Source organism: Xiphophorus maculatus, chromosome 23, assembly GCF_002775205.1.
Source record: "Xiphophorus maculatus strain JP 163 A chromosome 23, X_maculatus-5.0-male, whole genome shotgun sequence".
Classification (NCBI taxonomy): domain Eukaryota; kingdom Metazoa; phylum Chordata; class Actinopteri; order Cyprinodontiformes; family Poeciliidae; genus Xiphophorus; species Xiphophorus maculatus.
Window position 1 is genome coordinate 16,744,626 of NC_036465.1, and position 21,155 is coordinate 16,765,780.

Genomic DNA, 21,155 nt, shown 5'->3' on the forward strand with positions numbered 1-21,155 from the left:
CAAGATGGAAGAAGTGTAGCAAATATTATGCTGACAGCAAGAATTTCAATATAAAGCAAAAAAAGTACAAGACAGAATGTCAAAATATGACTATATCAGCTAACTGATATAGTCATTTCCACAACCACTCCTACCCTCCTGTGCAGTGGAAAATAAACTTCAAATGCTTTGGTGAAATTTTGTATAACATAATATCACAAGGATTTTAGATCAAAATAAACTGAAAGAAGAACTCCCAGAGGCAGCAAATATGCGTTTCAAAAATCTGATGCAATTTTTACAATAAAAATTGAAGTGTATCAGGCCAACAAGAATGTGATTAAATGTCGTCATGAAATAATTAACCATTCATATGTTAGTCAACAATATTGAAAACAATACCAGCCATCAGAATAGGTTTTGCAAAATGCTAAGTTACAATGTGCTGACTCAATTCAAAATTGAAGGAAAAAACAGATTCTGAATGATATGACAACACAAAAACTAAAAGAACCTTAGTTTCCTACCTCTTCAGGTGTCTCCAAGCCTTCAAATGGATCAGTAAACTTTGTTGGACTTTTCCTCAGAGTCTGGTCAGCAGGCAGCGTGTTGTCATTGTAAGATGATACAAACTTAAAGTCACTGGTTCTGGATCCTGTTGTCAGGTAGGCATCATAATTGTAGGTGCTGCGTAAAGTCCCAGTCCCGTCAACATCTGCATAATTTGGAGGAAGATAAGCTCCTGGGATGGCTACTGCTCCATCAAACAACAGTCTGGGCTTTCTTCTACGACAAAACCTCACACCCAGGATGATGATGATGAAGGTCAGAAAGAAGGTGGACACAGAAACCAGTGCGATGATCAGATAAGAGGTCAACTTGGAATTTTCATCATACGAAATATCTTTAAATTCTGGCACTTCAGCCAAGTTATCAGAAATAAGTAAAAACATTGAACAGGTGGCAGACAGAGAGGGCTGTCCATTATCTTTCACTGCAACAATCAGGTTCTGTTTCATGCTGTCAGATTCTGAAATGTCCCGCTGTATCTGTAGTTCTCCACTGTGTAGATCAATACTGAAAAGTCCAGGATCTGTGGCTTTGACTATATGATATGAAAGCCAGGCGTTCTGTCCAGAGTCTGCGTCCACTGCTATCACTTTGGACACCAGAGACCCTCCATGTGCAGCTTTGGGGACCAACTCAGTCATGAAGGAGCTGCCCTCTGGTGCTGGGTACAATATCTGAGGAGAGTTGTCATTCACATCAGATATGAACACACTGACAGTCACATTGCTGCTGAGAGGAGGAGAACCATTGTCTCTGGCCATCACTTGGACTTTGAAACTCCTGAACTGTTCATAATCAAATGACCTCACAGCGTGGATCACTCCTGTGTCTCCATTAACAGATAGATAGGAGGACACCGAGGCACCGTTCACCTCACCAGGTAACAGAGAATAAATCACTGTACCGTTTTGTCTCCAGTCAGGATCTTGAGCAGAAACAGTACATAAAGAGGAGCCAGGTTTGTTATTTTCACTCACATATGCGCTGTAGGACTGTTCCTCAAACACAGGTGGGTTGTCATTGATGTCAGCTACAGACAACTGAATAGTTTTAGAGGAGGACAGAGGAGGAGAGCCTTCATCAGTGGCAGTGATTGTAATGTTGTAATCAGATACTAGTTCACGGTCCAGTTGTCCTGTGGTCACCAGAGAATAATAGTTTTTAATAGAAGGAACTAATTTTAAAGGGACATTTTGCTGAATGGAGCAGCGGACTTGTCCATTTTTCTCAGAGTCTCTGTCCTGGATGTTAATAACACCCACCTCTGTACCAGGTGACACGTTTTCTGGTGTGGGATTGGAAAGAGTTTTGACATAAATCGCAGGTGCATTATCATTTACATCGATAACATCTATTAATACTTTAGCATATGACGTTAATCCTAATCCATCTTTTGCTTGTATCCTTATTTCAAAAGAATTATTGTCTTCAAAGTCTATCTCTCCAGTTACTTTAATTTGCCCTGTTTTTGGATCAATAGAAAATAAACTGACATCATCCCCAGATACGTGTCCAAACTGATATGTTACATCACCGTTCACTCCTTCATCGGCATCAGTAGCACTAACAGTAATAACCAGCGTTTCTGGCGGCGCGTTTTCAGGCACAGATGATTTATAATCTGCCTTAGAAAACACTGGGGCGTTATCATTAGCATCCAGCACTGTAACATGTATGACTACAGTTCCTGATTTCTGGGGAGATCCGCCATCTATTGCTGTTAGAAGCAAACTAACGTCCCTTTGCTTCTCGCGATCAAGATTTTTCTCAAGGACTAATTCAACCTTATTGCTGTCAACCGCGAGAACAAAATGATCGTTCTTTTGTAAGATGTATCTTTGTACAGTATTTTGACCTACATCTGCGTCATGGGCCTCTTCGATAGAGAAGCGATTACCTCTATCAGCTGACTCACTTATTTCCATTTCGATTAAATTTTCTCTAAATCTTGGCGAGTTATCATTTACATCTACTACATGAAGACTGACGCGATGAAGCTCTAAAGGATTTTCTAACACCACGTCGATCGTCACTACACACGAGGGTTTCTTACCGCAAAGGCTTTCTCTGTCAATTCTGTCCGACGTAATTAAATCCCCGGTGTTCATATTAATGTCACAGTACCGTTTACGAGCCCCTTCAATGTCTACACGAGCCTTTCGAGAAGAAAATGTTCCGAGATTAAGTCCGAGGTCTTTGGCAATATTTCCAATAACAGATCCACGTTTCATCTCCTCTGGAAAAGAATAGCTCAGATCTCCTCGAACAAGAGGCATTGTCACAATTATGGCAACAAAGCAGATGATCAGAAATAGCGCAGAAAATTTTTTGTCTCCCATCCTCGGCATTAATGGTCCCCAGAAACAATACTACCGCGCGAGAAAGAACACTGTATTGGCTCAAGTGTTAGCAGCTTCTGCATCAAGGCTTTGTCTGCTTTTTATGCATTAATGGGTGGAGTGCCAAAGAATATGTTGTTTTGGATGAGCCAACAGCGACACCGTGAGCTCTTTTTGAATGTTAGAATTTTTCAAAGTTTTCTCAGTCAAAAAAATAATGCGTCATTTAATGCTATGGTTTACATTGCAAATTTCAAATACATTTCAGTACATTGTTCCTCCCCCACCGATGATTTTGTTCTAAGCGCACGTTGAAGCTTTCGTTGGGGATTACATGAAGTTGTGTTATAAATATCAAACTAGATGAATATGTTATCTGACAGTTGCTTTCCCTCTACACATCACATAAACGTCTGTCTTTCCTTGCATGTTTTTTTTCCCCCCTTTGTTTCACCCTTGTGCCGAGTTGCTAATTCATCAGGATGAGATTCAGAGAGGCGCGCCGGCGCTGCTGCAGCTGAACCCTATTAATGTTTCGTGTGTCACACTTGAAAATTTACAAAAAGGGAACCTTAAAAGAGGGAATAACGAAATCAACTTGAAGAAATTGCCAAAATTAATAGATTTATTATAATATAATATAATATAATATATAATATAATATAATATAATATAATATAATATAATATAATATAATATAATATAATATAATATGTCTTGTGGTATGAAGAAACACATAGGATACGCTATGCAGGTTTACCATATGTTTTAAGAAAAATAATTTAAGAGCCTACCACACTCAGGTCTATTATGTTCCGTAAAAAAAATAATTAAATAAACAAACTAGAAATTGCTTTTGGTGCTGTAGTCGGGAAACTGTTTCGGATTGTTTCAGAAACCATGGAAAGGTTAAATGGCAAAAGGCAAGATTGAAGAAATGTTCCAGATTGTGGCACTATTGCGCCCCACGTCGAAAAATACCACTCAAGATAATATCTTAAAATAAGACTACCAGCTTTTTGAATTCAAATTCCACCTCATTGTGGATCGGAAATGACATTTCAACTTATTTTGTGACCGGATGTGCGAACAGTATAGAAAGATAAAACACAACTCTGAGGCACCAAAATGTGTTAAATAGATCTAAGATGTTTTGCAAAAAAAGTGGAGGTATAGGGCCTACAGGAGTGTGACAGAAAAAGATCATAAAATAATTAACCGAAATTATGCAACACACTTATGTTAGTCGACAATGCTGATTAAAACACATGCGGCACCTTAGCAAAGAGCGCAAGTTACATCGCACCTGTTAAATTAGAATTTTTATATATATATATATATATATATATATATATATATATATATATATATATATCTTATGACTGAAATAAAACTGAAATAAAAACATGACAAAAAAATCCCCAAAATAAACAGTTTCCTACCTCTTCAGGTGTCTCTAGTCCTTCAAAAGGATCGGTAAATATTGTCGGACTTTTCTTCAGAGTCTGGTCAGCAGGCAGCGTGTTGTCATTGTAAGATGATACAAACTTAAAGTCACTGGTTCTGGATCCGGTTGTCAGGTAGGCATCATAATTATATGTGCTGCGTAAAGTTCCAGTGCCATCCACATCTGCGTAATTGGGAGGGAGATAAGCTCCGGGGATTGCCACTGCGCCATCAAACAACAGTCTGGGCTTTCTCCTCCGACAAAACCTCACACCCAGGATGATGATGATGAAAGTCAGAAAAAAAGTCGATACAGAAACCAGCGCAATGATCAGATAAGAGGTCAGTTTGGAGTTCTTTTCATCATAAGAAATGTCTTTCAGTTCTGGCACTTCAGCCAAGTTATCAGAAATAAGTAAATACATTGAACAGGTGGCAGACAGAGAGGGCTGTCCATTATCTTTCACTGCAACAATCAGGTTCTGTTTCATGCTGTCAGATTCTGAAATGTCTCGCTGTGTCCTGATCTCTCCGCTGTGTAGATCAATGCTGAAAAGTCCAGGATCTGTGGCTTTGACTATATGATAGGACAGCCAGGCGTTCTGTCCAGAGTCTGCGTCCACTGCTATCACTTTGGACACCAGAGACCCTCCATGTGCAGCTTTGGGGACCAACTCAGTCATGAAGGAGCTGCCCTCTGGTGCTGGATACAATATCTGAGGAGAGTTGTCATTCACATCAGATATGAACACACTGACAGTCACGTTGCTGCTGAGAGGAGGAGAACCATTGTCTCTGGCCATCACTTGGACTTTGAAACTCCTGAACTGTTCATAATCAAATGACCTCACAGCGTGGATCACTCCTGTGTCTCCATTAACAGATAGATAGGAGGACACCGAGGCACCGTTCACCTCACCAGGTAACAGAGAATAAATCACTGTACCATTTTGTCTCCAGTCAGGATCTCGAGCAGAAACAGTACATAAAGAGGAGCCAGGTTTGTTATTTTCACTCACATATGCGCTGTAGGACTGTTCCTCAAACACAGGTGGGTTGTCATTGATGTCAGCTACAGATAACTGAATAGTTTTAGAGGAGGACAGAGGAGGAGAGCCCTGATCAGTGGCAATTATTGTAATGTTGTAATCAGATACTAATTCACGGTCCAGTTGTCCTGTGGTCACTAGAGAATAATAGTTTTTAATAGAAGGAACCAACTTAAAAGGGACGTTTTGCTGGATGGAGCAGCGAACCTGTCCATTATTCTCAGAGTCTCTATCTTGAACATTAATGATTCCCACCTCTGTACCAGATGGTAGGTTTTCAGGTGTGTTGGTAGACATGGAGTTTAGATAAATAGCTGGTGCATTATCATTCACATCGATAACATCTATTAACACTTTAGCATATGAGGTCAGTCCTAAGCCATCTTTGACTTCAACGCTAATGTCAAATGAAATTGTTTCTTCAAAGTCAATCACACCCGTTACTTTAATTTCTCCGGTTTTTGGATCAAGTGAAAATATATCTAGATTTTCTTCAGATACATGTCCAAAGTCATAAATCACGTGTCCGTTCACTCCTTCATCTGCATCAGTAGCACTAACAGTAATAACCAGTGTTTCTGGTAGTGCGTTTTCATGTACACTTGCTTTATAAACAGCCTGAGTAAACACTGGGGCGTTATCATTGGCATCCAGCACTGTAACATGTATGACTACAGTTCCCGATTTTTGGGGAGATCCGCCATCTATTGCTGTTAGAAGCAAATTAATTTCCTTTTGTTTCTCTCGATCGATACTATTTTCCAATTGTAGTTGAACCCTTTTACTATCCGCTGAAAGTATAAAATTATCATTCTTTTCAAGTACGTATCTCTGAACGTCGTTTTGACCCATGTCCGCATCATGGGCCTCCTCGATAGAGAAGCGGCTTCCTTTGTCTGCAGACTCACTAATTTCCATTTCGATTAAATTCTTTTTGAATTTAGGCGGATTATCATTCACATCTTGCACATGAAGACTGACTCGATGAAGCTCCAAAGGATTTTCTAACACCAGGTCGATTTTGACGACACAAGAGGGTTTCTTACCACAAAGGCTTTCTCTGTCAATTCTGTCCGATGTGATTAAATCCCCGGTGTTCATGTTAATGTCACAGCAGCGTTTCCGACTCCCTTCCATATCCACACGGGCCTTTCGAGAAGATAACGTATTGAGATCAACTCCAAGATCCTTGGCAACATTTCCAATAACGAATCCTAGTTGCATCTCTTCTGGAAAAGAATAGCTCAGGTCTCCTTGGACGAGATGTCTTGTCCCAGTAAGGGTAACAAAGAAGTGGATCAGAACGAGCACCAGAACCCGTCCGTTTCCCATCATTGTAAAACAACGCGTTTACAGGCGTTTGCAGGAACGGTTTAAAAATTGACCAAATAATCGCTCAGCAGGAAACACAATGAAAGTCACAATCTTCGTCATCTCAGTAAAGCTATACGGCAGTAGGTGGAGAAATGTGTTCCGCTTGTATGTTAGCCCACAGCGGCACCGTGAGTCGGTTTCCATCATCTACATCTTAATATTTTCAATGTCAAAAACTCCATCCTCAAAACAAAACAACACAAAAGCTTTAAATGTAATGAACAAAGCAAAAAAACAAAACAAGATAAACAATAAAACGCAGAATGTAAAAACTCGTTTCCGTGTGCATAGGGTCAGCTAAATATATTAAAAATGTTTTCCAAGTTTTCAGTGAGATCGAAGTGCAAACAGTAAAAGTGACGTTTTACAAACGAGCGCGACACTTTCAGGCTTAAAAGCGGTGGTTTCAGTACCGCGGACAGAGACAGTTAATGGTCACGTCACAGGAAGATGCCATCTCAAAGCCTAAATAACAAAAACTGAACAAAACTCCAAGATAAATTAACGAAAAATATACAAACACATAAATGTGGCTGCGTTAAATATAAAATATTTAGCAAACATGCAAATGAGTGTTCTGCGTCTCAATGTCAAAATGGACTCCAGGATAAACTGAACCAATGGTCAACGAGAGACTCATTTACAAAGACTTGGAGAAACCAGCTATTCATAAATCCAGATGTTTTTAATCCGTGTGTGCTGATGGATCCACGCAGACGTTATTTGTGCATCCCACTCCACGTGTAATCAAGCGAACAAATTCGCTTGTATAAAAGGAATAAATCGTCTCGTTATACACTTCAATTCACACATGGGAATATATGTAAATAATTACTGCACAAACATCTAATGTTCTCGCGAGAAGAACGTAATAGTATTTCTAAATGCGTCGTGTAAAAAGAGCCAGCGAGCGCTTAAGTGCAAAATCAGACATTTATCAACAATGTCCTCCGTTTACATCGATCGCACACACTGTTACTGTAAAGGAAGGCAGAAGTGCAGCAAGGAAAGAGGGAGGCCGCAGCTTTTGAAGTTCGCATGTATGTGTTCAGATAGCAGCTGTAAACACCGAAATCTAGGGGCGTGGCACAACGCGATGAAATTCTAGCTTAACCAAAAAAAAAAAAAAAAAAACAAAAAAAAAAAAAAACAATGAGCGACACTCCACTTGCAAAAAAGAGATTTCTAAACTAAGAAGTCACCGATCCCACATCGTGCCAGCTTCTACTCAGTTCCAGCCCTGCTGTAAATTATAATGGATGAGTCGCGGCAAGCCACTTCACCACAAAGTTGGCCAAAAGCACTTATCCATGGGAAAAGGCTCATCCAAATGCCAGTCCTGTTTGACGATGTAATATTATATAGGATAAAAAACGAAAACAGTTACAATATTTATAAATGCACAGAAGGATTCACACAAGAACAGAAGATTTGCACGTGTATTTTTGATGCAAACAAATATATCTTGATGCCTCTGGTCTGTGGACTTTGATGCATTTGTATGTGAATTTTGAGACTCCCCTGTCATGGATCAAACAACTACTGTCTTTTTTTTTTTTTTTTAAAACAGGAATGATCTGCACCCAATTTTCATTGTTTCAGCTATTGGTGAGAATGCAGCCTGAAGAGAATACATTTAATTATGTTCTGTCTTTGTTCTTAATGTGTCCTGGGAGTTGTCCCTGGCCCCAAGATAATAATAGCGATTGGAGATTTTAAATTGTTATAAAGCCCTGGTCTTAAAATGATAAATTATTATAGCAATATAATAATTCATTTGAACAGACATTTTATAAACACAGGGGGATTATTTTACACATCCTACAAGGTTGAACATGCCATCTGCCAAAATATGTGTCCCCATCTCCAATGTGAAAGGTTTGGATCAGTAGTACAGTGGTGGGTACATTTGAAATGTTTTATTTAGTACATGGGTACAATTTCTGAGATCACTCTTCAACATTTAACAAACATTTCAGTTCTGACATACAATATCTTTATGTTTGATCCCATAGATCAGTTGTGTCAAACTCCAGTCCTCCAGGGCCGGTGTCCTGTAACTTTTAGATGTTCCTCTGCTGCACCACACCTGAATAGAATAATTAGGTTGTGGCACATCTAAAAACTGCAGGACAGCGGCCCTTGAGGACTGGAGTTTGACACCTGTGCCATAGATGGTGATCCGTAGTTACCTGGCCACAGCCAAACTGACACCAACAGCGATGATGAAGACACTTACCAAAGAGACAATAAAGAAGAACTTAAAGTGCATAGTTAAGGTTCTTAGCGTTGTAAACTCTTTTTCCTTGAAATCTATGTTTTGGTTGCAAATAGCCTTTGTATAATTAATTATTCTGAATCCCTGGTCCTAATAGATTTTCATAGTGATGTAAAAAATTGTTCATATAATCCTTTTCATATACAAAGTAAATATTTCACTTATCCTACAAGGCTGAACATGCCATCTGGCAAAATACATGTCACCTTCCAAAATACATGAGTCACGTGTACTGGACTAAGGAAACATCTACAAGTTCCAAGACAAAGGGCCCTTGACGCCTGGAATATTTTATCTGAGGTAGATGAGAAATAATAATAAAAAAAATCTACTATACACTATATAGTATCTATATAAAAAACTTCAAAAACAGGAAGTCATTCTGAAAAAAGACAAATTTCTCAACAGATATGGATAATGCTTGAGAATCAACAAGCTTCAGAAGTAATTGCTCTTTTTTTAAAGGGATATCATTTTACAAGAGGGAATGACAGCAACAAGTCAATGTCATTTGCCTCTACACAAGTCCAAAGCAGGAACTTATGGACCTCAGGACCATCACCAAGTCCTGGTGAAACGTCCTGTAGGTCTGGTAGTGGCCGGGGAGCTTCAACTTGAAGAAGCAGGTGAGAGCCACTGGAGAAGCTGAAGTTACTACCTCCACACTGAGGTTTCTTGTTGGTAGTTTCCACCCGATCCAAAACTTCATCAGGTCACTCAGCACATCAGATGTCACTGTGGAAGAGAAAAATAAAAGTCAACCCAGAAAAAAATGAAATGGGAGTAGATCTTTCAAAGAAATAGGAAGTACCAATTCTTAATTTTATTTTTTTTAACAAATCCTGTTTAGAGCTCTTAGATAATCAAGTAATGATTGCATCAGCAATGCTTACAGGTGACAAATATAAAACAGATCAAGTTGTTACACGTGTGCTGAACTTAAAGGGTCTTGTAACAAAAGTGAAATCCATGTACTCTTTTCCTCTCATAGTTTAGAATGTTCAGAGGATTTCCTTATATACTGTGAAATGTAAACAATGTATGAATTATCTTTTACCAGGTTTCTGCATTTGTGTTTTTCTTCTCTTAGTCCGAGTTGGGCTGTCCTGTTTATTTCAAACATTCACTTTCATCTCCTTTCCCTGTGCTGTTTTGAAAAACAGAGGAGAGAAGTGAGGAGGGAGAGAAACATGACCAGTTGACAAAACAGTAAAGTCCAGCTCATACTCACATGAAATGCAACAAAGACACATCAACGTGCTAAATATAAAAATATCCTGTTACTGTAGTAACTAGGGCTTTTATGAAAAGATAATTGCAGGTACAATTTAAAACAAGAATAAAATATAAAAAAAACATGTATTGCCTTCTTCTATGAATGTTCTCAAAAATCCAGTGAAGGGCACTTTTATTTTCCAATGTATTAATTTCTTCCTCCTTGTTGCTGTCACAGTTTGGTTGTGGCTATGTGGCATCTACAGGGGATGAAAGAGGAACATATTTCATGTCAATAATGTCACTTATGTAAACTCACTTTGTGTATATTAGACATGTGATTTAATTGATTTAATACATTGCTATAATAATTTATTATTTAATGACCACACATTTATAATTAATAATATACATAGGCTGTTATTACAAAGGCTTGTGAAGACAGACTCTGTCAAACAGTTACCTTATTCACAAGAAATTCAACTACATGGAAAGGCACCAGCCTGACGTAAAACAGCATGAAGAAGCGCTGGCGTAGCTTGTGTTGATAGTTGCACAAATAAACAAATTAACATTAATAATAAAAAAAAAAAAAAGTTTGTAACATGGGGATAAACATCTAAATGTTAAGTTAGATATTTTACTTACTACCACTCTGCTGTCGCTGCCAGAAGCCATGTTGAGGTCCAAACTGTCTGAACTTCAGTATGGATACAACAATGTTGAAATGGGTTAATATGATTGGCTTATGCATAAGTTACAGCCCCACGGGTGTGTTGTTATGATTGGCTGTAACAAGGAAGATATCCGATTGCTTGCAAATCGTTCCCTGTTAAAAATAAAAGACATTTGTAGGTTAAAAAAAAGACATTTGTGGGTTGAGCCAGAGTCTCAAAATTCATACACAAATGGAGTTAAGTCCACAGAACAGAAGCAGTTTAAAAATCAAGATATATTTGTGTTTGCATCAGAATTACAAATGTGAATTTTGTGTGAATCCTCCCATGCATTTGTGAATCTTGTTCTGTGCATTTGTGAACATTGAAACTGTTTTTAGCTTGATAGCTCTTACCCCATATGGTTCAAACAACATATGGGGATATTTCAAAAGCTACATAAGACAGAGGAGAGTTGTACTCTTGCAAGAAGAGTTGAGCATCTAACAAACTTGGAAAGTTGTGCCTACATGAACTAGGAGGTCCCTGGCAAGAGGACCAGGTCTACCAGATAGATATTGTGGAGCTAAACGAATAGGCTCACTGTTCAGAACTGCATGCTATTGTATAAACACATGTATGGATAAGGTCCACAGCTTGGAGGTGCAACGTACACAAGCAATGACACCAAAAATGGGAAGTTGTTGCTGTGCTGACTATTCCCACATAAAAGGACAGAGTGACTGTAGTTTCAGGGGGGACTTTTACTGGCTTTATCCCACTGATCGCAACAGGTTTGTAAATTTGGATCGCTTAATAAATATGTTTAGTTATTTGAGTCATACAGAGTCTTTTCTTATGCATTTCACAGATGGTATATTATAGGCAACCCCTAAAATATACTTCACCGCAAAAGTCAGGATTCATCATCTAGGGATGGAAGACTAACTATTACGAAGGAAATAGCTACAGATTCATTTGGGGTGAAAACTGAGGATGGGCAAATTCTTAGACTTAATTTCAGTATACAGAAAATTTCACAAGTAACTGTTGATGATATGTGAAGGCTGTGAGTAGTTACAGCCTTCATCTCCAGAACAATAAAAACTGTCACACAGAGAAAACCTGTGAGAATCCAGCTCACTGTTGAGGAGAGCCACCTGAACAGTAACTGGATTGGCTGAATATAAAACTGCAACATAAAAAGTTAATTTGAATATCAGAACCAAGTTCGTGTTGACTATCTAAGCTCAAAATTGGTTTAAAGTCATGCTGTATTGTGCTCTGTATCCTAAACATGAAATATGTCATCACTGATATGATAAAGTATTACCTTTATGGGATTATCACTTTAAATAAAGTGGAATGTGATGGTTAAATGTAATGTTCTTTGTCCACTAAGAAGAAATAACAAGAAACAATCACAGGTCTGTGTGAGTGTTTAAAGGTAGGTATGAAAAAATAGAGCAAGCAAACAGCGGTGACACGCAGATAAAAAGAAAAATCCTGGTGGGGCTAAAGTGCCCATAGATTTCCCTTCCTAGTCCAGTATAAAGATTCAAATTAATGGTAAGAAAATTACTACAACTGTACTATATTAAATGAACTAAAATAAAAGGTTTTTTTTAATTGCTTGCAAAATATACAGTATGAAATCATGATAAAATCACCTCTTAATTAGACTCAAAACTTTGAAAAGAAAAAAAACAACCGGCTGAACTAATTGTTAATAATGATGCTGCCCTTAATGCATTTTGAGTTTCTTCTTCTGTTATAGTGTTCATGTTTGGTTGATATCATGATGTTTGCTGGGTCAGGTGGTATTTTAATGTGCTGTTGTACTGCTGACTTACTGCTGTACGTCCTGTTTGCTGACTCAGTTCTATCAACATTTGTGTTAAGATTTTTGCTGAGCTCCCAAATGTCAGATAAATCCAGAGGGACTTCTTGGTGTTGTGGTTCCAGTAGAACAGGGGTGGGCACTCCTGGTCCTCGAGGGCCGGTGTCCTGCAACTTTTAGATGCATCTCTACTTCAACACACCTGAGTCAAATAATGAGGTCGTTAACAGGACTCTGGAGAACTTGACTGCACTTAGGAGGAGATTCAGCTGTTGGATTCAGGTGTGTTGGACCAGGGAGACATCTAAGAGTTGCAGGACACCGGCCCTCGAGGACCAGGAGTGCCCACCCCTGCAGTAGAACCTGGTTAGGACTTCTGGGTTAATTTTCTGTTTGTCCCTGTGATCATTTCATCCTATTGTATATCTCCAAGGCCTCTGCTGTCAGGTGTTGCTCATTAGTTGATTCTTCTCAGTTTTAGAACACAATTAGCATTGTGCTAACCGGAAGTACACGAGCATCAAATAAACTCGTGTACTTCGTTGCTGTATTTATTAACACAGCAACGTTAATAAATGACCGAAGAACAGAAGATGAACAGAAAAGGTCAAGAAAAGAGCAGTGCATTGTAGCAGCAAGAAGTAATAAAACAGAAGAGGCAGCTTACCGGCCATCTGTAAAATCCTCTGCATTGTCAGACCAGATGAAGAATCAGGTCTAGCTAGCAAGTAGCTTCCCCTCTTAACTGCACCGGCTTTATCATCATCATAGCAAGGAAAACGCTCCGATATCCACTATGGCAGGGGGCAAAGAAGAAGAAGAAGTAATGCTTAGTTTGATAACTTTGTCACTTTTATCCAAACTGTTAAAAAGTGACAAATCTAAAGACTCCTAGCTCAGCATTTCCCTCTTCCCAAGTCAGTTTGACAGCCGCCCGTCCTGCAGTAAACCGTTGGCAACAGTCAGAGCAGAGGAGACACATTTCACTCCATGTCCACATCGCAAATAAATCACATTTTTGTAAAGCTGAGTAACTCCACTGATCGGTGCTTGGCAGTGATCTTCCGTAGTCCCAACTCCTGACTCGCCACCTGACGGCTGTGTGTCTGAGTGACGTGGTTTCATACGTGAAGGCGGGGACTGAGTGACGTAAAGCCTTACGGTTTAAAACAAAAAGGAAATTTCAACAACTGCTTAGACACGTTTGACGTTTGACCACTGACGCGTTCCGTCAAAATAATGCAGAGCGAAACAAATATACGTTAAAATGCCCAAATTCGCTAAGAAACATAAATATAGTACCCTTGGCTGACCTTTTTAGACACTTTATCAGTGTTGTGTAAAAACATAACATATCTTTAAAACTTGCAAAAATGACCCATGAAAAATCCTTAAATTTTAAGATGTCCTTTTTCCCCCAAAAGTAGCTATATGTAACAGGTAAACCTCTAAACACGTTTTATTTAGCTGGACGGAGGGGTGAGAGGTGTCTCTGGATTGTAAAATTGAAGACAGCTGATATTATAGATTATCAAAATATGTGCCATCAATTTACTGCATTTTCTGCATTTTGACTGATTTTCTGTCAAATTAGTTAAAAACAAATGAGGCAATGGTTGCCATCGCTTAGCTAAAGTTCAAAGTCCGATATTCTATGTCGAAGCTGATTTGCAAAACAAAGAAATGAAAACACTGAAGAGCTTTTTCAACGGGCTTCTTGCTTTTAAAACCGATGTGCTGTGAGGTTTTAACCAGGAGATGGCGCCTTTACTCCTGACTCCTTCGGCTCTTCTGCATTTACAGCAAACGCTATAAACATAGCAGCAAATAGACGATGCAGGGCTAAATGCCCCTCAGAAACCGTCGATGTTGTCAAGCCCCGACTTACTGACCTCGTGTCCTTGTTAAACTCAGCAGCTGAAATCTCTACATTAGAGACCAAACCGGTGCGAGTATCTTGAGCCCACTGTAACAAACATGGCTGGCAAACCATGGGCTCTGTTCCAACCCCATTTCTCTGTTTTTGCTGACAGCAACAAGAAAAGCTCAAATATTTTTTTTATTTTATTTTATTTTATTAGAATTTTTTATTTTGTTTAATAATAATAATAATAATAATAATAATAATAATAAAGTCACAAATGTTGCAATTCAACAAACACCTAATAATAATGAATAATAAATAATAATACCTGCTCTCCATAAAACTCAAGCACAGCTAAATTGGCCAAAGTAACTCAGCTATTGAGTCATATTTATTATAGTCTTATGAATTGAATGTCTCGCCATTAGGGGCGCTATCTCAAGTCGAATGTGTTGCATGTGTTTCCCACAAGCTCATATGATTGTACACATTAATCTCAGTCATCTTCAGCCGAGTCACTTGATTTTGCTTCTGCCCTCCAGGGTGATGGTTTTGCTGACTCACTGCAGCTGGAAACATCACCAGTCAACTCAAGCCCTAAGACAAAAACTATTTACTATGTGTGCTTCTGTGTGAAATTACTGGAGAAACCAGCCAAAGATACATTTATCTGTTTTAACACCTTTTAGTTACAATGAATTGTAAATGACTGCTGCCTTAACAATTCATGGTCTTTTAGTTGACTCCCTATTGTGGGAGTAAAGAATGAACTCCTGTAACCTATGTTATGTGCTGTATATTGTTTTGGATTAACCTTTGTTTTGTCTATGAATTCCCAACATATAAAATCTTTTAAAAAGTGCCAATTGCTTTGCAGCATTAGTGTGCTTATTGTACATATTCAGTCTTCAGAGCTTTTTTTTTTTTTTACTGTGAAAACAAAGCGGTGGAGGCTGCTTTCATAATGTGTGTTTCTTAACTTATTTGCATAGTACACATACAATTCAGTAGGACCAACACTCATTTTGTTAGTGCTTTTGGGAGTAAGTAAGTGGAGGCATTTTGATTGTGTGGGTGTTATTTATTTATTTATTGATTTATTTCAGTGTTTTACTTCTGTGGATTTGCTGCTCTTACAGCCAAAACATCAAGCTGTGAGTGTGAATGTTTAGTAGGAGATTAGAAGTGAACGTAATCAGTAAAGTGCTTTCTCTGCCATTTGTCAAAGCCACACCCTTTTGACCCCATCAGCGAGCCTCACTAGCTCAGTATGCCCATGTTTGGTACATATACATGGCTGTTACTATAGAAACCATTCCCCAAATAGCTGTAGCCATGGAAACACCTTTCCTGTCTCCATCAGGGTGCAAAAAGAAAATGCAGCCTTTTTACCAGCAGTTCTGTTAACATGAACTCTTGAACCTTCTTTATTATGCTCTTCACTCTCTGGATGAAAAATGAAATTCAAACCTGTAAAAGAGACTTATCTGTCTTATTATAATTTAAGAGCAGAAGGAGTATTACATATTGGATGAAGCTTCCGGCTAAAGAAAAGCCTGAAGAGTGATTACTACTTATTTTTTTTCACTTGTAGAAAGCAAATAAATCTGCTAGGTGCCACATATTCAACTTTCCTACAAGAAGCTTTTAAGCTGTATGCTAGAGTGACTAATTAAAAATATTGATTATCAAGCTTTCATTTCTCTCAAGACCATCATGAGTAATGCCTCTCTGATTTGATTAACTATTTCCTTCAAACCTACCCACTGAGACACTATAAATCTATTTAGCCACTCTATTAAATTATTGTACGTCTGGAAGCTTCGTTTTCATACGGGACTGTTTGGACCATCTGCGACAAGGCTTTCAGAAAGGAGAGGCTGAGCTGTGTAGATCATTGTGTGCGTGTGTGTTTCATGTCTGCAGGGTGATATCCTTTCTGACTGCTTGTTAGTCCACAAAAGGAAGTGTGACATGAAAGTGTGTGATAGAAGAGTGCAGCCCGGAGACAGTTTTGACAGTTTGTCAGCCTTGCTCATCAAAATAAAATGAACTCTTTCTCTGTTTAACTCATCCATTTCTTTCCTCCACTAACCCGGACCTAAATAGAAAAACAAAAGCATTCCTTCTGAAAGCCTTTCGTGTATTTAATTATGTTTTTCAATATAATAAAGTCTCAGCCTAATATTCCTATAAACTGCACTTGGAAAAACCGCAGAACCATGTTGACAAAACAGTCTTACGTGAACAACCCCAAAACAATAAATCCGAATGTACGCTTAAGAAAGAAAATTTTATTTGTGATTTTTAAACCAAACACATTACCACTGTATCCATTTAGGTAAAATAAAAAGTATGAAAAATAAATGAAATAAATGAAATTCACTACTTTTCACTGTTACAGTTGATGAGAAGGTGTACAAAAAAAGTTTCACAACATATCTCTGCTAGTCCACTCAGGACAGCTCACTGCCACCATAGTTCACCACCATACATTGGGAAAGAATGACAGCATGAACACTCACTAAACACAAGAATATACTAACATATAGTCTTTTTTTTTTTTTACAGGATTTTCTTCTTCCATTTTTTTATAATGAGAGTGAAAGGGAAGTGATAGCTCTTCATAGAATCATACATATTTCAGTTACAATAATACAGAGTTAAATCGTCATGTCAAAGCCAGAGACAGAGTGATTTTTTTTTTTGTTTGCTTTTTTTTCTTTTTTTTTTTTTTGCTTTGCTTTGCTTGTCTTGAAACGCAAAACCACTGTTGGAAAAAGAGAGAAAATGAACTTGCAGTTGAAAGGTATCACACTATATCATTTACAAATACCTAAAGAAGGTTAGTGGATGCCGTAAAACATCTGTGGAGTGTGAACATTGTGGTACATGGATGCTTGGGAGCGACAGCAGTACATACAGATATTTCCTGTGCGATTAATGAAGAAAAAAAAATAATAATACAAAAGAATAAAATCAGAGCAATCTATCTATCTATATATATATTTCTCTATATAGTGTTTGTTTCCGTAGAGCAGTACATGCAGCAGCCACTTAATGGAGTGACGTCATACTGAGCCGCAAAAACTTTTGGGACGTGGCAACAAGTTACAGGCAACGGGAGGGTAACCAACAGAAGCAGGTCTTGAGGCACATCAGTGCCCCTTTTCAAAAACTGTCTGTGAGAAGGTTGGTGGGATAAAGCTCAGGGAAAAAAAATCCCTGTGTGCCCAATATTTCTCAAGTTTCAAGAGCTACTGTTCAATCTATGAGAAGTCTACTATACATTTACAGCGTACATAGAAGCTAGTATGTGACTTAATGTTCCTAAACAATCAAGTTGGTGAATTTATTTACTTTTTCTTAATCGGTCCTTATTTCATCACATTTCTTCACAGTCGCTGTAATCAGCCCTATCCCACCATACCTCCTCTTGTGATTATCTACAAACAGGAAATGAACCACATACCGTAGTTTACACAAGTTAAAAAGCACTGAACCATTTTGCACTTCAGAAGCACCTGACACGGGTTCAGGGTGCAAAGCCCTGTTTGGTTCTCCCTGGGCCTCGTCCGCATTACTCCATGCTGTTCTCAGCACACCACAATGTTCAGAGCAGGCCATCAGAGCAAGGGGTCGAGTGGGTGTCTGAGGACAACAGTGAGGTGGGCGTATAAAGCATAAAGCAGTTAAAGCTATGAAGAAAAATAAACACGGGTATCATTGAATCTCTTTAAAGAACATAAAAGACATTTCACACATTATACAGGAGAAGCAGTCGACATGATGGGCAATGAGCAAAATAAAAAGTGATTTTCAGTAAAATTTGGTTTTGTGGCAGCTGGGAACAGATACAAGCAGGTGATTATCTGTAAACTCAAGGTGTCAGGTAAGGATTGGTTGCTACCAAACATTCAAAGCAGAAAGCGTTTAGCTGTTGCTGCAAAAAGGAGGAGAAAAAGTGATATCAAAATTTCTCCAAATACTCTGCAAGGTATCTTCAGAGTCCACCATATAAAGCCACCTCAGCTGCACTCAACCCTCTGTGATGCTCAGGAGAATGTGAAGCATCTCCCCATTTTCCCTCCATATCTTCCAGTGGTCTCTGTCCTCCTCAGTTGGGATTCTTGCAGAAGATAAAGCTCTTTGTGTGCTCTCCAAGCAAAGATAGAGCTATTGCAAATGGTTCTTCTTCCATCCTGAGAGAGTTGATGTACATCTGCACTCTCAGAAGTGAGTGCGCAGGGCAAAGAACTTGCAGTGTCCAGTTTTCAGCCAGTCTTTTCTCTTATATTTTCTCTCACTCGTTCTTCCCAGGCCTCAGGTGCTTCCTGTGTCAATTGTCTCATGGGTAATAAGTTGCTGTTTGCACGTTTGGATGTGTTAGTGTGCGCGCATGTGGTTTCATTGAGATTTAAGGGAACACTGTTGGTAATTACCAGTGAATCTGCAGCAGTGCCAGTTTAGCCTTTAGGGTTCAGTGACTCTTGTTTGTGCTATTTACAAGTAGAGTGTGTCCAGCTCCAGACTGCATGCATCTGTGTCAATCTTTTCACATTTTCCTCTTTTTTCCTCGGCTGGCACAGCTTTATGTTGTTTTTGTTCAATGTACTGGTCTCTCAGAGAATTCTTTACACATTGTCGTTGGGGAGGGGATAAGACAGAGGTGCCAACGTGCCCAGTGGGTTAAAGGAGAAAAGAAGAACAACACAAGGACAAGAATTCTACTTCCATTTTCCAAAAAGATAATAAAAGTAGACTCAGGGTGCATAGGCACATTGGGGCATGGAGAGGAAGAAACAATCATTTTCTCTTTTTTTTGTAATCATTAATTGTATCAAGGCAAGATAAATAATTTACATCAGTATTTAACTGAAGATAAACTATATCTTGGTAAGGCCAGAATCATAACAGAAAAAGCTTTGAAACGTTATCAGCAATAATGAATAATGGTATAAAATATTCTCTTTTTACCCAGTGAACTTTGGTTGGTACCTCTGTTTTAACAGCACCCTTTTCTTCTTAGCCATTTTATGCATTTTCTGCTCTCTGTTTTACTCGTCACCATCATCCTTGCCTTTATCCTTCTTATCTTTCTTCTCCTTTTCCTTCTTCTTCTTCTTCTTTTTCTTGGCCTCCTCCTTTTTTCCGAAGGTGATGAAGTCGCTCTTGTCGTCCTCTCCTCCCTGGTTCTGTCTGATGGAAATTATGGCTGGGGAGCCAGGAATAATGAATGCCTCTGGAGGAACCTCTCCAGGCTTCAGGTGCTGTGGGGGCGCTCCGGGACCACCCGGGCCGTAACGAAAGTGCCAGCTGTTGCTGTCTACGCCGGCACCCATAGGTGGGGAAACCTCCCCTCCTTCACCATCTAAAAGAGAAACACAGAGAAATTAAAGATTAGCTTCAAATCTCCAATGAAATCAAAGACTTGACATACATAAATTCTTCCAATTTTTATGACTGAATGAGATGTTTGATTGCAAGTCCCTCTATTTATGCGCTTTACAAATTCAGTACAGCCTCTTGCTATTTTAAATAAGTAACAAGCTTCTCATATCGCTACATTTTTTATTTCTTCTTTGAACTGAACACAAGTTAAATCTCACTGCCTTGCTACATATGCTTGTAAGAGACAATCTCAGTGGGTCATAATTTAATCATATGCTACAAGTTAAATGAAAGTCAAAGGAGAAAAAGGCATGACACACTCATAAAATCATCGTCAATTCAATCCAACTCTAATTAAAATTCACAGATTTTCACAATTTGTAGTTCTTAGCACTTACAACACATACTGTTTGAGGAGGGAAAAGATTAAATGAATGGATGAAAGACTCACTTGAGTCAAAAGCTACTATTCCAATCAACTCTTTACACACAACCATCATAGGCATGAATGACATTAACTTTAAGCTTTTAATAGTTTGAATTGTTTTTTGTCAGGATGGACTAAAAATAAACAAAACTTAAGTGGATGTTGAAGTTTGATTTATTTTTAGACTTGCATCAATGTTCCTTAGCAAGAAAATCCCACACACTGGGAAAAAACCCATTTAGCACTGTTAAACACTGTAGATTTTCAGCATGCCTGCAGTCAGGGCCATTTAAGAAGCTTAATGTTAGCCCGCTTTATCCATTCACAAACCAGTTTTGGTTTACGTTGTTCTGTTGGATCTCATAAATGTTGAAGAATGTTCAGTTTTCATTATTCAATCTGTCCAACTTTTGCATTGCAATAATTACCAGCAAGACACCCTATGCTCAACATTTCACACATGCAGACATGAATAAAAAACAGAATGTTTTAAACTATGTGTTAGAATTGTGATGATGTTCTGGGTTTGTGCAGCTCACCAAACTTCCCCTTGTTGGTAAATGAAAGGCTCAAAGAAATCCTCTAACTCTTCTGATTTCTGTTTTGGTTATTCTTTTTAGCAAACAAATTTTGCCTATAATTTATCTCGTTAAATTATTTAAAAGAAAAAGAAGAAACAGCATTCTATTTCTGGTGAATGCATCTTGTTTATTTATAAACTTAACTG

The 21,155-nt window shown here is 38.5% G+C and overlaps 2 protein-coding genes across 9 annotated transcripts in view; both read right to left on the bottom strand.

Moving 5' to 3' along the window:
* Positions 1–494: 494 nt before the first annotated feature.
* On the bottom strand, positions 495–6,301 carry LOC106699707 (protocadherin gamma-A7-like). The gene is made up of 7 exons (XM_023329064.1): positions 6,209–6,301; positions 5,354–5,416; positions 5,093–5,248; positions 4,802–5,050; positions 2,603–2,705; positions 1,527–1,684; positions 495–1,421 (listed from the first exon to the last, which is right to left on the bottom strand). Exons 1-7 carry the CDS (start codon positions 6,299–6,301, stop codon positions 495–497), a joined length of 1,749 nt encoding a protein of 582 aa, XP_023184832.1.
* A 10,583-nt stretch (positions 6,302–16,884) lies between these two features.
* The window catches only part of LOC102228344 (protocadherin alpha-C2-like), a 50,588-nt gene continuing 46,317 nt past the window's right edge, over positions 16,885–21,155 (bottom strand). For all 8 annotated transcript variants that reach the window (XM_023328422.1, XM_023328419.1, XM_023328421.1 and 5 more), the window contains exon 4: positions 16,885–19,981. In XM_023328422.1, the coding sequence (XP_023184190.1) occupies positions 19,668–19,981 (314 nt within the window). In that variant the 3' untranslated portion in view covers positions 16,885–19,667. The remainder of the gene's footprint in view (positions 19,982–21,155) is intronic.